Source organism: Cucurbita pepo, chromosome 19, assembly GCF_057944985.1.
Source record: "Cucurbita pepo subsp. pepo isolate OVF chromosome 19, ASM5794498v1, whole genome shotgun sequence".
NCBI lineage: Eukaryota > Viridiplantae > Streptophyta > Magnoliopsida > Cucurbitales > Cucurbitaceae > Cucurbita > Cucurbita pepo.
In genome coordinates, this window is record NC_141816.1 from 11,129,155 (window position 1) to 11,148,525 (window position 19,371).

Genomic DNA, 19,371 nt, shown 5'->3' on the forward strand with positions numbered 1-19,371 from the left:
TTTCTTTTTTTCTCTCTCTTTTAAAATCTCCTATTTTTTAATTTCCATATTCTAAAATATCGTATTGGGGACAAATTATCCGACAATAAAATATTTGAAAAAACTAACAATACTTCAAAATAGTATTTAATTTCCTTTGATTCAATAATTTGAACCATTTTTATAATAATAATTAGCTTCTTATCCATTTATAAGATTAAATTATATTCAAATTGGTAATTTGTATATTACTTTTTGGGTTAAAATTGTAACACAACTAAAAAATATCAAACGAACCCGAAACGATGATCCCAATAATTAAAAAAAAATGAAATAAATTGATTCTAAATTAATTTTAAAACTAACGTTTACCTAGAGAATATTGTATGAGTAAAATTATATGAATGATAACAAAAAAAAAAAAAAAAAAAAAACATTAAAATGAAAATACTAAGTAGACCCCGAGTATATAAAATAATATAAAAAGAAAAATGAGGAACAAAAACGAGACCAAGTCAAAAGGAAGAAAAAAAAAAACTTTGGGTTTGAGCTTAGGGATTGACCCAACCAAAGAAACATCAAAGCAAGCTCCTGTTGGCTCCTGGTGGGTGATTGGAGCAATTTTCTTATTTTACTCTTTTCACCCACCCCCTTCATTATTTACTTATTTCCCGTTTCTTTTTTTTGTTAATATTTAGAAAAAACCCCATTTATCATTTATTATTTATTATGATCATTTAACAACATGGCTTGCTTTGGTACAAATTTGGTCCCTTTCTCTCCAAGACACTGGGAAGGAAGGAAGGAAGGAAGGGGAAGAAAAGGGGAAGTTCTGTGAAAATGGGTTCGAAATTTAGGGTTCAAAAAGATTGAAAATCCCTTTGAATTTGTAGGGTTCAAAAAGATTGAAAATCCCTTTGAATTTGTAGGGTTCCTTAACCCTTCCCAGTTTTTACCATTCTTCAAAAAAAAACAAGAAGAAAAAGGGAGGGAAGGTAGGAGGGAAGGAAGGAAGAAGGGAAGAAAGGAAGAGAAATTAATCTCATTGACCATTACCTTCACCTTCCTCCCTCTCCTTCTTCTCTCCTTCCTGCTATCTGCCCTAAACTTTCCTCCCCCATTATCCAATCTTCCCCTTCTTCTTCTTCATCTCTCTGTCACTCATTACCAATATTTATTGGTTTCTTTCCCTGAAAGTTTTTGATATTTCCCCGCAAGATTTTGGGAACGGAATAATGGGTGTTTGTTTTTCAGCCAACAAAGTCAGTGGTTCTAATAGCAATACCAATACCAATACCAATACCGCCGCCGCTAAACGGAGGGCGAGCACCGCCTCCACCCAATGGAGCACCACCGTTACTAAACAAGATCCTTCGAGAAATCAAAATCTCAAGAGACCCAATAATCAGCCACTTAAAATTCAGGAGAAAAACGCTTTGCGGCGGAAGAGTGGGGCGATTCCTTGTGGGAAACGCACTGATTTTGGGTATCATAAGGATTTTGATGAACGGTACACGATCGGGAAATTGCTCGGACATGGTCAATTTGGTTATACGTATGTTGCGATTGATAAAGCAAATGGGGATCGAGTTGCTGTTAAGAAAATTGAGAAGAAGAAGGTATTGCTTCGTAGAATTTGGCGATGATGTTTGTTTTCAATCCCCTTTTGTTAGTTCTTCGTTTTTGTGAAGTATGGCTTTGATTAATGCTTGCTTATACTCTGCAATTAGGGTTGAATGTTCCCTATAAAATCGTTTCGAAGACGGGTTTGATTCGAAATTGCAAACACGCTAGGTTTAGTTTGGTAATTGAATGATTATTCAGAGTAATGGAACAGGAAAGCAGGTACTTCCTCTAATGGAGGTTTTGAACTTGTCAATTTGGTATCTGAAAAGTTGATATAGATTCTGCATCTCCCAACATTTATCCGACCGTATAGCGAGGGGAGCCTTCACCCGTTCATCGCCATGGCCATAAAGAAAGTAGTTGCAGAATTACCAGCTTTGCAAGATTAAACACTGATGTTGCAGGAAACCGATTCTGGGATCCGTTCGAATCGATATGAATTTTGGATAGATCTTATTTACGCACGAGATCGAGCTGTTCTTAGTGCATACAGCCTCTTTCTGAATCTAGAATCATGATTTTCTTTGTTTTTATCTGAGGATCAGACTCTTTTTATCACCCCTAAACGTTCTTTGTTAGTTCAATAGTTCTTCCATAAAGGTGCAGCTGTATGTTTCACTGACTCGGTTTTGAAGAAGAAAGAACCTATTTGTTTCTATTGAAAATTCTTCGTTCTGCGCGCTTTTGCTTGTAATTGTATAGCTAGTTTGCAACATTTTAGAACTGTATGGTTAGGAATAGGAGTTCATCTGCAAATGGCTTTTGGGTTTGAAGTGTTTCGTTTGCTGTTTTCGGGTAGCGTTTGATAAGGAATCGTTTTAATGTTGTTGCAGATGGTTCTTCCCGTCGCCGTCGAGGATGTCAAGAGAGAGGTCAAGATATTGCGTGAACTTACTGGCCACGAGAACGTGGTTCAGTTCCATAATGCATTCGAGGATGACTCATATGTTTATATCGCAATGGAGTAAGCCTTTTCTTCTGGTCATTCTTTCTTAAAAAGCGCTATATTTTCATTGGAGAACTTAACTTCTTGTTCTCTATCAGGTTATGTGAAGGTGGCGAATTGTTGGACCGAATATTGTCCAAGTAAGAAACGTCTAGCTTTATTGTAACTTTTCATGTGCATTTCAGTCGATGATTTCGCTATTAAAACGAGAAAATGAACTCGTTTTTACGTCTTCTCTTTCGTTTTTCCTCTCTTTCCATCGCTTGTTTAATTAGCTATCGTATTTAAAGATAGTGCTTGAATCAGGAAGGATAGCCGTTATACCGAGAAAGATGCAGCTGTAGTCGTTAGGCAAATGCTTAAAGTTGCAGCAGAGTGTCATTTACATGGCTTGGTACACAGAGACATGAAACCAGAGGTAAAATAAACGATCATTCACGGCGATGCTGTTCGTGTCCTTCTTATACCTACTTCTTACCCGTGCCTTTCCCATATGTAGAACTTCCTTTTCAAGTCAGCCAAAGAGGATTCCCCTCTGAAAGCCACTGATTTTGGCTTGTCGGACTTCATCAAACCCGGTAGGAATTAGAGTCTGATGAGATGTTCAGTATTTGTACATTCCGAAAGGTACTATTACGAAAAGAAAAACGATATCTTCTATGCCTTGTCTTACTCTTGTATGATATGCAGGGAAGAAATTCCACGACATTGTCGGTAGTGCATATTACGTTGCTCCCGAAGTTCTGAAAAGGAAGTCCGGGCCAGAATCAGATGTCTGGAGTATAGGGGTAATCACGTATATTTTACTTTGCGGTAGGCGCCCTTTCTGGGATAAGACCGAAGATGGCATTTTTAAGGAGGTATCGTGCATCTTGGTTCATTCGGAACAAGCTATACTAGCTTGTTTTAATTTGCAGTTTCTCCATCAAAATTGAACTTTGTGCCTGTATGTTTCCTATAGGTGTTGCGAAACAAGCCCGATTTTCGCCGAAAGCCTTGGCCGAGCATCAGCGCTAGTGCCAAAGATTTTATAAAGAAGTTGCTCGTAAAGGATCCCCGAGCAAGATTAACTGCTGCTCAGGCCTTATGTAGGTCCCGGAATCCCTTGCTATAAGCCTATTTCAATTGTTTTCTGTCTGTGATTTTGCTGCCGATACGAGTCGATGAGTTTTGCATTTTATTCTTCTCTTCCTTATAAGACATCAAATCATTTGGATTGATTGTTCGATTCTATTTTTCGCTTTCCAGCACATCAATGGGTTAGAGAAGGCGGCGATGCATCGGAGATCCCTATCGATATATCCGTTCTGAATAACATGAGACAATTTGTGAAGTACAGTCGTTTTAAACAATTTGCTCTGAGGGTAAGGCAATGCTTCTTTGTAGGTATCTTTTAAAACCGAAACTAGTCGGTCCCTTCGCATCCATTTCTCCGTCTGATGATACTTTATTGTGCAGGCTTTAGCTAGCACACTTTGTGAAGAAGAGCTTGCTGATTTGCGCGATCAGTTCGATGCAATCGACGTGGATAAAAATGGCTTCATCAGCCTTGAGGAAATGAGACACGTACGATAGTAAATTTATTTACACAAACACGAAATACTTTCGTTTTCTCTTAACATAATCGATGATCGTCTATGTGCAGGCCCTTGCTAAAGATCTCCCATGGAAATTGAAAGAATCTCGTGTTCTCGAAATTCTTCAGGCAGTAAGTATAAATTTTGGGACTGAGAGAACTGTTAGCTTTTGGTTATCATTGTTCCGTTCGCTCGGTGTTTGTTCCCTGTCTCTTCTCGTAATCGATGAATGCAACTTAAGTAGTTCATATGGTTGATGCAGATCGATGTCAATACCGATGGTCTTGTCGATTTCACAGAATTTGTGGCAGCTACGTTACACGTGCATCAATTAGAGGAACACGACTCTGTGAAGTGGCATCAGCGATCACAGGCAGCTTTTGAGAAATTCGACATAGACAAAGATGGATTCATAACTCCAGAGGAATTGAGAATGGTATGTTTTAACTTGTTTCTCCCACTCTTTTCTGGTTTGATGCCCACATCCTAGTCTTAAGTTTCCCATCCTAAGCTGCTGGTTGTTTCAAATGATTTAGTGGCTACCTCTCCCTCTTGGGAGGTTGGAAACCATGTGCCACAGATTGCCTGTAAACACTGTTTTTTTCGTATACCCTCGACCTGATGATCGAGTTCTTTGCATCTGATATAACAGTCCAAGCTCACCGCTAGTCGATATTATCTTCTTTGGACTTTCCTTTTCGGGCTTCCCCTCAAGGTTATTAAAATGTGTCTGCTAGGGAGAGGTTTCCACACCCTTATAAAGAATGTTTTGTTTTCCTCCCCAACCAATGTGAGATCTTACAATCCACTCCCTTTCAGAGTCTAGCGTCCTTGCTGTCTAGCGTCCTTGCTGGCACTCGTTCCCTTCTCCAATTGATGTAGGACTCTTCACCCTCTTCGGGACCCAACGTCCTTGCTAGCACACTGCCTAGTGTTCACCTCCCTTTCGAACTCAACCTCCTCGCTGGCACATTGCCCGATTTTTTGCTTTGATACCATTTGTAACAACCCAAGCCCACTGCTAGCAGATATTGTCTTTTGTAGGCTTTCCCTTTTGGGCTTCCCTCAAGGTTTTTAAAACATGTCTGCTGGTGAGAGGTTTCCACTCCCTTATAAAGAACGTTTCGTTCTTCTCCCCAACCGACATGCTAAGAATTACCTTTTGTTACATTTATTACTTCAATGAAACCGACATGCTACCTTTGTCGTCAAATGTCTGGTTTTCAATAAAAGCTGACATTTTCGATGTGATCACTCCAGCACGAGTGGTCTAGATTGTGACATTATCTTCTATTTGACGTAGTGCCCTTCCTGATCGCTCTATCTTACGGATTTTTCATCTCGTCTTTGTAATGATGAAATGTAATCTTCTTGTTTTTTTGCAGCATACAGGCCTAAAAGGTTCCATCAATCCGCTGCTTGAGGAAGCTGATATTGACAAAGATGGTAAAATAAGCTTATCCGAGTTCAGAAGACTTCTGAGAACTGCAAGTATTAGTTCAAGACCTCATACTTAGACTTTCTAGTCCCCAAAATTCGCCTAAGATGTATAGATAAGAAAGCAAAGTTGGGAAGATTGGAAAGTCGAGGGATCAAATATGGCAAATTTCAGTCATCTTTAAGAATTTCTACTTGCTGAGGGACCCCAGGAACTCGCTCGACCATCTGTTCTACGAAGCTATCGACGCCAAGCTTATACGTGAACAAGTTTTTTTTTTTTTTCAGTGACTGTGAATACGTCGTGTATAGGTATAGAGTAACTATTATGAAGCAGGTCCAGTTGGTGTGGAATGTATTGTTGTCCTTTGTGTTGCTGGGGATTCTTGGTTGTGCCATGGACATGGCTTAATCTGATGACAAACTCTTAAAAGAAAGAATTTGATGGGATTGAGTTGTATTATCAGGGGCTTATATTTTATAAGATAAAATTCACTTTTGAGATTGAAAAAACAAACACAAAATTTTAAAACTAGAACAAAAAGATTATCAAACATCGACATGAATGGCCTATGTAGAGTCTTATTACAAGCATAACACATGGATAATTATTTACAACCAAATATTCCATTGAACTACTCCCTAAATGCAGGGTCTGCGCTGGACAAAGTCTGTCAATGTCAAGCCTATAACAATATTATTTCAAAATATGGTAAGCCTCGTTAAATTAGATGTCGATGACAGCCGCAATATCTCGCACCTCATGATTGATACAATAGCCTTAGTTAGGACACATAGTTACTGAATGAGGAATGACTGCTCATATTTTGAAGAGGGACTTCAAGCTATAGCTAAAGCTCTGATCCTAAATTCCTGAATTCAATATTTGGCTGGAGAAGGAAGAAACAACCTTGAATTTAATCCTTTGATGAGGTTAGTAATCTTGAATTCAGTTGTTCTGTTTCGGAATGTCGCCAACGCTGTTAGAGGAGCTATCTTGTAGAACTTGGGACGAAGAAAATCTACTTGAAGAACTACAATCTGTAACACTTTTTTCTTTCCTCTGTGACTGCTTACCTTTCTTACTTGCAGAGGATGCATCCTGAAAACATATTCAATAATGATGGATCTTACTTGATTTACAAATACTATGTGGTGGTTTTAAAAGCAATAAACTCACCTGTTGTGTTGAAGATCCAGGCATCTTAAGTTCAAGGTCCGTTGCTACATCATTAGATTCGTCGCACCTTTCCACATTGCTACGCTTAGGATGATCTGATGATTTACTTCTGGAATCTTGTTTGCTAGAGATGTGTGAATTGGAAGCATATTGGGCAGAGGGCTGTTCAACCGGATGATTGGCAGCAGCAGTATACGGGACAAATGTAGAACAGGGGTTAGGAATAGCACCGGGATTCTGACTTCCAAAGAAGGTGAAGGGCTGCAATGACGGATGCATGGGAATTGGTCCAGGGGGAACGGGAACAGGAACTGGGTATGAATATGGGGGCCCCATGACCACCGAAGGATCCATGGTAGCCCAGGGAAACATGACCCTCAATCTTTGCTGATACTGAGCATTTAGATTTTCGATATCTGATTTTAATGAAGCCTTCTCTTCTCTAAGCTCATTCTTTTCCTGTGTTAACTGTGGAATACTAGATGAGATGAGCACAAAGTGGGTTCTAAACCTTATGAAGTGAAAATTTGCAAAAGAATTAAATATCAACCTCACGTGATTCTTCAGAAAGAGCTTCATAGTCAGCTTTTAATCTATTGACTTCGGCAGTTAAATCCTTCAGCATTTGAATAGTGTCTGTAAGGATGGTAGCCTTGTCATTTTTGGGCCTATCTGGATCTGCAATAAACAATGAATTGCAATGCCGTCACTTTAAGCCAGAAAAAAAAAAAGCCCGACGTGAGCCATTTAGAAACAAAATAACACAACCAGAGGAGTCCACAGCATTATGATAAACTATAAGCAAGCCCTACGGCAGTGACATTCTATTAGAAGGCAAGTTCATACATGTATAAGTGATCACTGTACTGCCAATCAGAATATAGACATGTAAAATTAAACTGGTGAGATGAATTCCACAAATAGGGGATGTTGCCAAGAGAAGGCATATATGAACAAGTTGTGCCAAATATGTCCCTAGGAAAAATTGAGAGATAGCAAGAACTCGTTCAATTTTGAAAATCAATGCGACTTATCCTTGCACGTAAAATTCATTTGTAATAAGCTGTGTAGTTCTACAGTCAGTATTCTAGGTTCCTAGTTAACAAATATGACCCTACTTAAAGAGGGTCTATTCTATAAGTCGTACAATAGTGTCCTTGAGTTTTAAAGGTTACTTATGAGATCCCACATCAGTTGGAGAGGGAAAAGAAACATTCCTTATGAGGGTGTGGAAACCTCTCTCTAGCAAACGCATTTTAAAACTTTGAGAAGAAACCCGAAAGGGGAAGCCTAAAGAGGACAATATATGCTAGCGATGGGCTTGGGCTGTTACAAATGGTATCAGAGCCATACACCAGGCAGTGTGCCAGTGAGGACGCTTGACCACCAAGGGGGTGGATTGTGAGATCCCCATCGGTGAAAGAGGGAAACGAAGAATTTCTTATAAGGGTGTGGAAACCTCTCTCTAGCGAACGCGTTTTAAAACCTCGAGGGAAAACCCGAAAAGAAAAACCTAAAGAAGACAATATCTGCTGGCGGTTGGTTTGGGTTGTTACATTACTAGATAGCAAACCAATATAAATCGCATCTTCTAAGTTAAAGTGTATGGAGAAATACATCATGATTTTCCTTCTCGGCGATTATCATACTGTCTCAATTTATTAGGACAATAATAAGCCATTCTCGAGTAAGCGCAGGAAAATAAAAGTCAGAGACTTCATATAGTATACCTAACGTGTTTCCGAGCTCAAGAAAATGTTCATTCAGCCTGTCTCTCCTCAATTTTTCACGATCTGCCTTCTGAATTTTTCTCACTGCTACAGGATCTTTTACTTCCTCATCTGTTCTTAACCTGAGGAATGCCCAAACGGGAGGATGAAGTGTGAAAACAAGTGAGATGAAAACCATGTTTAAGACTTGTGAAACGTGTTAGAATACTACAACATGAAGAATGAAAGTTGTCCATCAGCAAATGAATTCCTAATATGCTTTTAATTAATGTTCCTTCGATCAGTTCATGCTATCCAAAAGGACCGTCCCTTTCTTCATTTAGATTACAGCCTTCCAAAATGATCCCTTTGTAAAAGTTGAAACAGTCAAGTCTATGGATTCACGTAATTCATTGTGCCGGTTCAGTATCACAAGAGTTTTTCTATTAACGGAACATTTTTTTTCAACTTATTTACTCGCTATTTCTTGTTTTGTTTTTATAAACTAAGCATGTTTGGTCACTATTTCCTAGTTTTGTTTTTTTTTTTTTACCTTTATAAGAAACACTAACGAATTTTTAGCCAAATTTCAAAACAGCATTATTTTGTGAAACAAAGAACAGTGTAAAGGTTGCTGTATCTCGTTCCCTTCCCTGCAATTCATACTTCGAAACTCACGAATTGAATCATGAAGCTTCGTTCTCAGTAGTACGATCCAACTCACAGATACAAATAGCGTCAAAATCAAACACCGTGATTCCTAAGCAACAAGACAACCCAAAGATAAGAAACCACTGAAAATTCCGCTTGGCGGATTCAACAAGACCAATTCAATAAAAGCGTATCCTAATCCCAAGGAAGATCGATTATCAGTAATACACAACACAACATGGAAACAAGCATTTGACTTAACTTAAACACCATCCAAAACTGTTAATTCCAGATTCAAAACATCATACAAGCTTAGTGTGAATCAAATTCCACAGTCCTCACAAACCTGGATTCAGGAAGTTGGTTGTTATGGTGGCGACTCGACGGCAAAGAGAGAGGCTGAGGCGGAAGCGACGAGGAAGGAACTAAATCAGCTGTAACAATAGATTGAGAGAAATCTCCAGTCTTCCACTGCTCCATAGCGATCCCAAAAGTAAACAGAACAAACCGGCGAGTAAATCTCAGAGTTCAATTCCTCCGATTCTTCCTCCAATAGAAAGAAAGAGAAAGGGAAATCTGGAGAAAACGAAGGGAAGAGAGCAATCTGGAATGAAAATTCAGCGCCGGAAGAAAGAATTTGAGAGGGAAAGGGAAAGGAAAAAAGGGAAAGGAAAAAAGGGAAAAGAAATGCGCATACGCTAACATCTCCACTAAGCTAAGACCACAAAATCCAGCACCAAATCGTGCACTCCACGTGCCGCGACCACGAGGATGCCCCGGGCCCAACCAAGCTGCATCATAAATTTTCGGTGCTTCCGTTGCTACTCATATCCCATACCCCTCCCTTTATTTTCATCATTTTTTTATTTTTATTTTATAAAATAAACTCTATTTAAATCTATTTTTATTTATTTATTTCACTTTTTCTGCATTTTTTAAAATAAATTCAAATTTTTTTTAATTTTAAAATTGAAATTAATATTTAATAAGAGAAACAATATAAATAATATGAGATAATAAAAATTTTAATCGTATCGTTTTTAGATAAGAGAGGGTAAAAATGGACCCCAAGAGCGCAAAATCCTCGCCGGGAAAACGCTGCAACTACGACGCCGACCGGCGTTTCCGGTGAGCAACGTCGTTATTCCATCTTCCGGTGGGCGTTTTTTGGCCGGCGCTGTTGTAACAGAGTGTTCACCTGGTTCTTCAGGACAAATTCTCCATTTCTGTTCAGGCTGAGGGAGACCGTATGCATTGAAATGAACAAACAACGAATTACTAGATGAAGATAGTTACTTACAATGTCAATGGTCTTAGGCCACGCATCGCACAGTATGGTTCACTCCTTAAGTTGCTCGATTCCTTCGATGCCGATATTATCTGCTTTCAGGTCTGTTGTGCTTTCATATTTGATTAATTAGTTTTAGTCTGGTTCGGTATTCGTGAGTTCTGTCTTCCATTTAGGAAACGAAATTAAGGAGGCAGGAATTGCGAGCGGATTTAATCATTGCTGATGGTTATGAATCATTCGTTTCATGCACTCGTACCTCTGAGAAAGGTCGAACCGGCTACTCAGGTTAGCGAGTTCTTTGTTGAATCGCCTAAACTAGGTCTACTATAAGTTTGTTGTAACTCGATGTCATTTTGTTTATCTGAATCCTAATCTTGAGAGTTGGTTCACTGTTCAAATTTGCTGTCGTTTGACTATGCCTTTATATCTCTTAGCAACGACATGGAATTTAAATGTCAATTATCTTCAGTCGTCGGCCATCCTAGTGTAAATGAAAGGTTACATATGTCAGCATTAGTTTATTTAGCCGAAGTTTTGTAGGGGTTGCTACGTTTTGCCGAGTTAAGTCAGCATTTTCAAGTAATGAAGTAGCCTTGCCAGTTCGGGCGGAGGAAGGCTTCACTGGACTTTTAGAAAGTTCGCACAAAGGAGAAGGCACAATGCCTGCAGTTGCAGAAGGGCTTGAGGAATTTTCGAAAGAGGATCTCCTCAAAGTTGACAGAGAGGGGCGTTGTATTGTCACAGATCATGGTCATTTTGGTAAGTTAAAAGACTATAGTTCATAAGTTTGTCATCCAAGCGTGACATTATGGTTTTGTTTTTGGTCTAGTAGTCTATACTTGCTGTGTCAAGTGAACCTTATTCTTGTCGAAAATGCATGCCAGCCATTTTCTTGTGCCACACTTCTGAAATGCAAACATTCGGAGTTGTTCGTTTCTCTCGCTCTACATTTCTTTTTTAAATTCATAACTTGATGGAATTTGTTTGGTTTCTATTGATTAGTTCTCTTCAATATTTATGGACCTCGAGCTCAAAGTGATGATACAGAAAGGGTTCTATTTAAGTCAAACTTTTACAATATACTACAGGTGATTATATTTTTTAACCCTACCGTGAATATATGATCATTATATAATTTTCAGGCAGTGTGGATTTACAATAAGTTATCATTTGACTAATTTTGGATAATTCCTTTGTAGAAAAGATGGGAGCATCTTCTGCGTCAAGGAAAAAGGATATTTGTTGTTGGTGATCTTAATATTGCACCCACGTCTATGGATCGTTGTGATGCAGGACGAGATTTTGAGAATAATGAGTAAGCATGTTAGACCTTCTAAATGTTAGTGGCCTTATGCTTTTGCCTAATTCTATTGCTGTCTTGCTCTCAACCACTATAATTTGGTTTTAATTTTATTGGGGGACATATATGATTTTTCTTATAGGTTTCGGAGATGGCTGAGATCTTTACTGGTGGGATGTGGTGGTCATTTCACTGACATTTTCAGATCGAAACATCCCGATCGGTAGGGTTTTGTGGATTAGAAGTTTCTGATTTGCTCTATTCTGTTGGAATATGTCTATAGCCATTGATAAAACAAAAATCATCGGTACTTTCTGGCTATGTCTATTTGTGGTATTAGCTAATAAGATGGAATTGTTGTTTGATGATGTTAACCCACCCACCAGTACATGCATTTTGAATTAGTGACATAAGATACAATTATGCTATTATCATCGTTGCCCAAGTACCACTGGCAGTTATTTTAATTTTGGATATAACAATTCTCCCTCCTTTTTATCACTATGGTCTGTCTTAGCCCTGTTTCTCAGCTTATAGACAGACTAGAATAATATATTTCTGTGTGTGTAGATGATTTGACCAATTCACTTGCAATCAAATTTAGTAGCTTATTGTTTTGTTTTTGCAGAAAAGATGCATATACATGCTGGCCTCAAAGTACAGGTGCCGAAGTATTCAATTATGGGACAAGGATTGACCATATTTTGTGTGCTGGACCATGCTTACATCCGGACAGCAACTTGCCAAGCCATGATATTGTGAATTGCCATGTTCTGGAATGTGACATACTGTCACAGTATAAACGCTGGAAAGATGGAAATTCATTTAGGTACATAAATCAAATTGGATGTCAAGGTCTATTTTTCATAAATTATTAAATTGATTATGAAGCTATGGTATTATATGTACTCACATATTTCAGCTATTGGATTCTTCATTTTGATGCTTGACTCTGAATTTCTTCTGAGCATCAATTATTTGGTTGTATTTATAGTGGATTATTATGTGTCTTCCTAATCCTGCTATAACATCAAATACTAGAAGGATTTTTATAATATTGTGAAAAGTTGTTGTCATCAACATTACCATTGCGAATATCAGTTTAAACTAATTCAAGATATAATGGAGTTCAACGCACCAAATTCAACCAAGAAGCTTGGATGTGTTAGGAGGTGGACGTTACAGAATAAGAACTAGGGGTCGAATAAAGTCTATTGGAATTCCGTTCCACATTGAGTTAGGTTTATATTTCTTCAAGTACAGTTGCTACAAGAATTCAGATTAGAACAAAGTTTTGTTAGCTTTTAAGCAGAATCTGACTAGGCATTTGACTCAAGTCCAAGATCCTAACTAGATTCCCAAGGAATTGTAAATAATTTGACATTTCTCAATTTTTCTCGGTGTTACTTTGTTTGTTTGTTTGTTTTTTTTTTTTTTTTTTTTTTTTTTTTTTTTTTTTTTTTGAATGATACTCAAATCTGATGGTAGTCCCTTATGATTGCCTTTTGATCATTTTTCCATTTCAGTTGAACTGTGGAAAGTTAAGTATCGCCTTTTGTCACGGTGAAGAACAATGACAATGTCATAAAACCAAGTGCTCACTGTTGCTTGACGCAAAACAGCTCTCAATGCTTTGTAGATGGATAACATAAATTATTTAGTTTCTTCAAAATAGCTATTAAAGAATATCCAATAACTGCTTATGAAGTAATACACACTGTCTATCATATTTTCTCATCCCTGTGGAGGGTCTCTAATATCACTTTGTTATATAGGTGGAAAGGAGAGCAGACCGTTAAACTAGAAGGTTCTGATCATGCACCCGTTTATGCAAGTCTACTGGAAATCCCTGATACCCCTCAACATAGTACTCCATCTTTATCTGCAAGATACAATCCCAAGATTCACGGGCTTCAGCAAACGCTTGGTAAGGAGATATTTCCTCATTTTTGCTTGGTCGCCCCATTCAGAATTAATAATATTCTTATGCTTATGATGGGTGTAGGAATTGTGTTTACTCTCGACTGCACTTTTTGCTCTGATGCATCATATTTACATCTTGAATGTGTTCTGATCATATTTTTATCATCCGATAAATGTGGCTCATATATGTAATTTTGTTGATTTTTTTTTTTTTTTTTTTTTTTTTTTTTTTTTTTTTTTCCGAAAGGCAATGTGGAACATTTCAAAATGGACAAGTGGTTTACAGTCCTACGATATTAGAAAATCCATCCCTGTAGAAGTGTGAACGTAGAAGAATGCGTGTTATTGAATGTATCTATAAGACCTCTTCTATTTCTTTTAAATTGTTGAGGAAATGCCATTCTCAACTCCAAAGTTCAACGTAGGGCTCGGATTTGATAGTGTTAATTCTTACTTTGAGGCTGTATCAATTGTTTTTGGAAGCATTAGTTTCATTTCATGGCACTGCCAACGTCTCAGCATAACTGAATCACATGTTTTAAATTGGAAGTCAGATTTGTCAGCTGTTTTGTTGCTTCTTTTTATATTCTCCTCTCGAGTCTAATGTGACCATGAACACATGCAGTATCTATGCTACTGAAAAGACAAGCTGCTGAAGGTTCAGCAACATGCAAGATATCAAATTCATTTTCACGTGGGAACGTCGTCTTAGGGAATTGTTCCCAGGGGCTCAATGGATCATTTGATAATGGTGATTTATCAGGCCTTCTTCCTGGTGAATCATGTTCCTCGACAGACATAGAAAATGAAGATTCTCTATTAAAAACAGAAGAGAGTTCTGGTGGAGGCTATTCTGAGGAAGCTCCATGCAACACCTTAATTACGCACGAGTCTCTACATACAAAAACATTACCTGAGAATGAAACTAGGAAGAGAGTAAGAAGGAGTTCCCAGATGTCATTAAAGTCGTTCTTCCAGAAGAACTCGGTTATTAGCAACGTTGCTGACAGCTCTAATGCTAATTCTTCAATTAACAAAGCAGATACCTCCGAATCTAATCCTATTGAAATTCCTAGATCAGATACTCATATTACCGATTCAGGGAAATATTTTGAAGAAAACCTGGATCAGTCTCATATCAATGCATCTTCTGTAGAGAGAGAGAAGAGTGGCGTTGCCTTATTGGAGTGGCGGAGGATACAGCAGGTTATGCAGAATAGCATCCCTCTTTGCAAGCGCCATAAGGAACCTTGTGTTGCTCGAGTAGTTAAGAAACAAGGTCCTAATAATGGCCGAAGATTTTATGTTTGTGCTCGTGCTGAGGTAACGGAACACTTATTTTCTCAGTTAAGCATTTTATTTAAGTATGGATAAAACTGAACATAAGTCCACAGGTGATGAACAGTATTCAAGTATTGATAAATGAATAAATTTATCATAAATATGCGTTCAATAGCAATTTCTGCCACTAACTTATGTAATTTGCATTGATACTTGTCTTCTAGCCAAGGTCTTTATTGATTTACACCTTAGAGAACTGAAATTTTCTTTTACTTCATCAGGGTCCCGCATCGAATCCTGAAGCAAATTGTGGTTACTTTAAATGGGCGGTTTCCAAATCTCGGCATAACTGAAGATGGTAGTTGCTGGCTTCGTAATACAAACTTGGCCATATTCATTCCTTGTCTTCCACATTCCACCAGTATTCAGTTATGTATCTCTTCATGGATGGCTGAGTCACTGACCGTCAGTTTTGTAAGTGTTATCGCCTCTCTCTCTCTCTCTCTCTCTCTCTCTCTCTCTCGCCTGTTTATATGAAATCCAATTATGTAGCTTGCTGGAATCAGCTCCATTTAGTAATTCCTTATGCACATAAAATTGTCATTTTTTTTCCTTAATGATAATATGAATTAGAAACCACTTTCTTTACCAAAACACACCCACAAAACCAACATTTGCTTCAGGAAATTATGATCCAACTACCCTGGCTTTGCAATGGCTAGTTAAAAAGCAGAAATTATGATCTAACTTATCTGCAATTGGCATAGTGACGATTGTTTGCAATATGGATCCTCCTATGCTCTTTGAACAAAGTTGCTGGGTGGTTTGCTGATAGAAGTGTCAGGGAAAGCTAAAGAGGTATGCTGGTTCAGTGTTCACCATTACCTAAAGCTCTGACATTTTTTTTCATTTTTATTTGCTTGTGAACTTGCTGCACTAAATTAGGAGCCTTTGCATGCATATTCTGTTGAGAACCTCAATGAAGAGATGAGCCTTAAAACATTTCTCCTCCCCTCTTCACACACTGATTAAGAACCATGAATTCAGTAGAAGATCTCCATTTCGACGTGCTTTCGACGTCAATTGAACCTTTCTCCTTCCTCTAAACCTCCCACATCACATGTAGCCACTTGTTGATGATGAAAGTCCTATATCGGCTAATTTAGGGAATGATCATGAGTTTATAATCAAAGAATATTCTCCCCATTGGTATGAGGCCTTTTGGGGAAGCCCAAATCCAAACCATGAAAGCTTATACTTAGAGTGGACAATATCATATCATATAATTTTTCTTTTTCTTTTTCTTTCTTTTCTTTTTTTTTTTTTTTTTTTTTTTTTTTTTTCAAATCATTCTAGAGTAGTCTTTGTTATTGTCTATGTAGAATAAAGGAGTGATCTAGATTAATGGTGTATTCCAATACAAACTTTGAAAATAATTTAGAAAAAAAATGATCGAGTATTTCCACCACAACAATGAAAAACACCCATTTTCAAGCCTATACCAAGTCTTATTATTCTTATAAAAATAAATTCTACATAATTTATTGATCATTCAAAAAATTGCTTCCCAAGTAACAACTACCGATTCCAATTCATAATCAAATTCAAATTCAAATTCAAATTCTATTGTCCTTATCCTTAATTCTTCACAAACCAATTCAAAAGAAAAACTAACCATTAGAAACAAAAGTACAGAAGGTTTGACAATAAAATTGGTAACATCTTATAAGGATAAAAGAAAATCAAATTGATATCAATGACAAGCTAATGCTAATGAAAATGATGAAAGAGTTGATTAAATAAAAATTGTTAACTAGAGATATTCATTTAATTCTCGTGGCAACTAGAACAAGTGAGAATTTTATTTGAGTAGAGAATGGAGAACTACTAAACTTGGTTGGAGTTGTCTCCACTCCCGACCTAGCCCAAATCCCCGCCCCCTCAATATACATATATACGTACACATGTATAGATACATATATATATATATATACAAGTGTAAAAGTCTATCTTATAATATTTATATTTAAATTTTTAAAAATTACTACTCTGTATATTTAATTTAAAAAAATCAACAATTATTTCGAGAGAGACGACAAAGAACCCACTAGATTTGATTTTAACGTCTTGGCCAATGGAGGGAAAGACAAGTTGGAATTTGCTTTTAGTTTTTTTTTATATATATTTATATATTAATTCAATGTATTTTAATTTTAATTTTTATGCTTATCTTTTATCTTCCACTTTCAGGTTTTTATTATCCTACAAAGTGGATGTGACACATTTTCTCTTATTTACTGCTTTTAGACCGCAACCATTTTATAATATAAAGTTCTCATTAATGTTGTTTTATTTTCACCAGTGGCTAATTATTAATTATTAAAATAATTTTTTATCAATATTTTTTTATAATCTAATGAAAGATCTTAAAAGATTTGAATAAAAGAAAATGACATATATGTTAATATATTATACGTGCGATACACGTAATTGTATCTTAATAACTTTATAAACAATATTATTAGAGATTATTTATCTATTTTAATAACTTTATTAATACATTAATTAACGGACACTATTGAGAAGGAAAAGTACACTTTTTAATGTTTATTTTGTTATCTACATTTTAAAATTTGGGTTTCTAGAAACATTTTTCAAACTATAGATTATAATATTATCAAATGGGTTATAATTGTTCCACTTTATAAGCTAAAGTAGATAATTATTGGCAGAAAATTCATCCACAAGGGCCAATATTCAAAGGGTCACTTCATATTCTAATATTAAAAGTTGGAAAACCTTTCTAATAAATAAATATATATATATATATATATAATATACTATGGATTGTGACAAGGAAGCCCCAGATATTTTTTAATTGAAAAAACAAAGAATGTTATAAGGCATTAAGGAGGGTAATTGGCAGCCAATCAAAATCAGAATCAGTCCAAGAAATTAGGGCTTTTTTTAAGTCAACTTAGCCCTTTTTTTCCAATAGCTTTAAGCTTCGTCAAGTCTTGTGAATGACAATGGCCACTTAATTTAAAATATTTTTTTAAATAATTTAAATTATATAATTATATAATTATATAATTAAATTCTACCTTCCACAAATTATAATTACCGATGGCTAATTAAAATTTTAATAACTCCTAAATTTCATTTATTTATTTTTTTCTTTTAAAAATTCAACTGTTTTTTTTTTGTCTTTTTTTAATTTTTAACGGGAGGCGACAAAAATTGGATAATCCAACTGCTGAGTCACCATCCTGCAGCCTGGGCCCACCGCATCCTCAAACGCCCATTAACCGGGGAAGTGACAAACTTAACCCCGGTTAGTTTGCTGACCCAAGCACGGTCCCCCTCGTACTCCCATCTTTTATATAATCCCTATTCACTCCCCCTTTTCTGCTCATCCAATTTCAACCCCCAAATCAAAGAAAATGATATCTGCCTCTTCTCCTCTTACTCTGCCGCCTCTTCCGGCCAGATTCTCTCCCCGGGAATTCACACATGTCAGATTCCGGCCGCCGCAAGCCTTCTCCGCCACCGCTACCGCCTCCTCTACCGCCTACGCTACCAGAGAAAACACCGCCTCACCCTATCTCAACCTTCAACGAATGCCCTCCTACACTTCGCTTTACGACGTCCTCGGACTCCCTACCGGAGCTTCTTTTCAGGAAATCAAATCGGCATATCGACGCCTTGCCAGAGTTTCCCATCCGGATGTGGCGGCCGTCGACCGGAAAGACTCCTCTGCCAATGATTTCATGAAGATTCACGCCGCTTATTCCACTCTGTCCGATCCTGAAAAACGCGCCGATTACGATCGCAAACTTCTCCGCCGGTGCCGGCCTGTAGCTTCGGTGCGGATGGCTTCTGGATTTACTGGCTACACTCGCCGGAGTTGGGAGACTGATCAGTGCTGGTAATGAGTTGACTCACTAACCGATCATAGTTCGTCATAGTCGGAATCGGAATCAGAATCAGAATCGGAATCAGTGCCGTGATTTGTACATATAACGAAATAATCGAAACGGCGCAAACGATTTGCGACTCACCGGAGCCGATTTTCTTCGAGAACTACAGGAAATCGTCAGGAAGACGATTCAGTTCTCCAAAATCGCCGAGTAAAATAGGAAACAGAGGAAACTGCTTATATCTTTTCCTAGTGTTCCTTTTGTTGTCTGTATTTTTCTTGGCTTTGTTCAGTTTTGATTTCAATGAAATAAAATGACCGGAAAATCCAAAACAAAAACCGCTGTTCAGTTCTTCGTGTTCATCACTTCCATCTATTAATGGAAAAAAATCTCAAATTAATGGAAAAATTGAAAAGGAAGAATAAATTAATCAAATTAATGTTTCGAAACAGGAATCTTCCAGTTTTGATTTTGGGAACAAAACCATTGAACCGACAAATTATCAGACAGGACACAGTAGCCGGTAACCGGTGGCCGGTGGCCGGTGCGAC

The 19,371-nt window shown here is 37.3% G+C and overlaps 4 protein-coding genes across 6 annotated transcripts; 3 read left to right on the forward strand and 1 right to left on the reverse strand.

The window, feature by feature from the left end:
• The first annotated feature begins 802 nt into the window (after nucleotides 1–802).
• On the forward strand, nucleotides 803–6,028 carry LOC111781325 (calcium-dependent protein kinase 28). Its single transcript, XM_023661855.2, has 12 exons — nucleotides 803–1,598; nucleotides 2,439–2,569; nucleotides 2,650–2,691; nucleotides 2,858–2,969; nucleotides 3,051–3,129; nucleotides 3,242–3,411; nucleotides 3,513–3,639; nucleotides 3,800–3,915; nucleotides 4,010–4,117; nucleotides 4,197–4,259; nucleotides 4,391–4,564; nucleotides 5,514–6,028. Exons 1-12 carry the CDS (start codon nucleotides 1,215–1,217, stop codon nucleotides 5,643–5,645), a joined length of 1,638 nt encoding a protein of 545 aa, XP_023517623.2. The 5' UTR covers nucleotides 803–1,214; the 3' UTR covers nucleotides 5,646–6,028.
• A 41-nt stretch (nucleotides 6,029–6,069) lies between these two features.
• Nucleotides 6,070–9,807, reverse strand: BHLH11 (basic helix-loop-helix (bHLH) DNA-binding superfamily protein). The gene is made up of 5 exons (XM_023661856.2): nucleotides 9,452–9,807; nucleotides 8,476–8,597; nucleotides 7,296–7,423; nucleotides 6,746–7,213; nucleotides 6,070–6,667 (listed from the first exon to the last, which is right to left on the reverse strand). Exons 1-5 carry the CDS (start codon nucleotides 9,583–9,585, stop codon nucleotides 6,515–6,517), a joined length of 1,005 nt encoding a protein of 334 aa, XP_023517624.2. The 5' UTR covers nucleotides 9,586–9,807; the 3' UTR covers nucleotides 6,070–6,514.
• Nucleotides 9,808–10,122: 315 nt separating this feature from the next.
• Nucleotides 10,123–16,207, forward strand: LOC111780976 (endonuclease/exonuclease/phosphatase family protein). Of its 3 annotated transcripts, none has more exons than XR_015414331.1 (11): nucleotides 10,123–10,495; nucleotides 10,570–10,681; nucleotides 10,937–11,155; nucleotides 11,399–11,484; nucleotides 11,596–11,711; nucleotides 11,839–11,919; nucleotides 12,325–12,525; nucleotides 13,472–13,623; nucleotides 14,245–14,942; nucleotides 15,182–15,374; nucleotides 15,584–16,207. XR_015414331.1 is itself a non-coding variant. In XM_023661359.2 (10 exons), exons 1-10 carry the CDS (start codon nucleotides 10,388–10,390, stop codon nucleotides 15,251–15,253), a joined length of 1,845 nt encoding a protein of 614 aa, XP_023517127.2. In that variant the 5' UTR covers nucleotides 10,123–10,387; the 3' UTR covers nucleotides 15,254–16,207. The 3 variants fall into 3 exon arrangements, 1 of the variants encoding a protein (XP_023517127.2); XR_015414330.1 differs by having other exon boundaries at nucleotides 15,668–16,207; XM_023661359.2 differs by having other exon boundaries at nucleotides 15,182–16,207.
• A 2,090-nt stretch (nucleotides 16,208–18,297) lies between these two features.
• J11 (Chaperone DnaJ-domain superfamily protein) lies at nucleotides 18,298–19,158 on the forward strand. Its single transcript, XM_023661630.2, has one exon. It carries the CDS (start codon nucleotides 18,344–18,346, stop codon nucleotides 18,830–18,832), a length of 489 nt encoding a protein of 162 aa, XP_023517398.2. The 5' UTR covers nucleotides 18,298–18,343; the 3' UTR covers nucleotides 18,833–19,158.
• The last annotated feature ends 213 nt before the right edge of the window (nucleotides 19,159–19,371 follow it).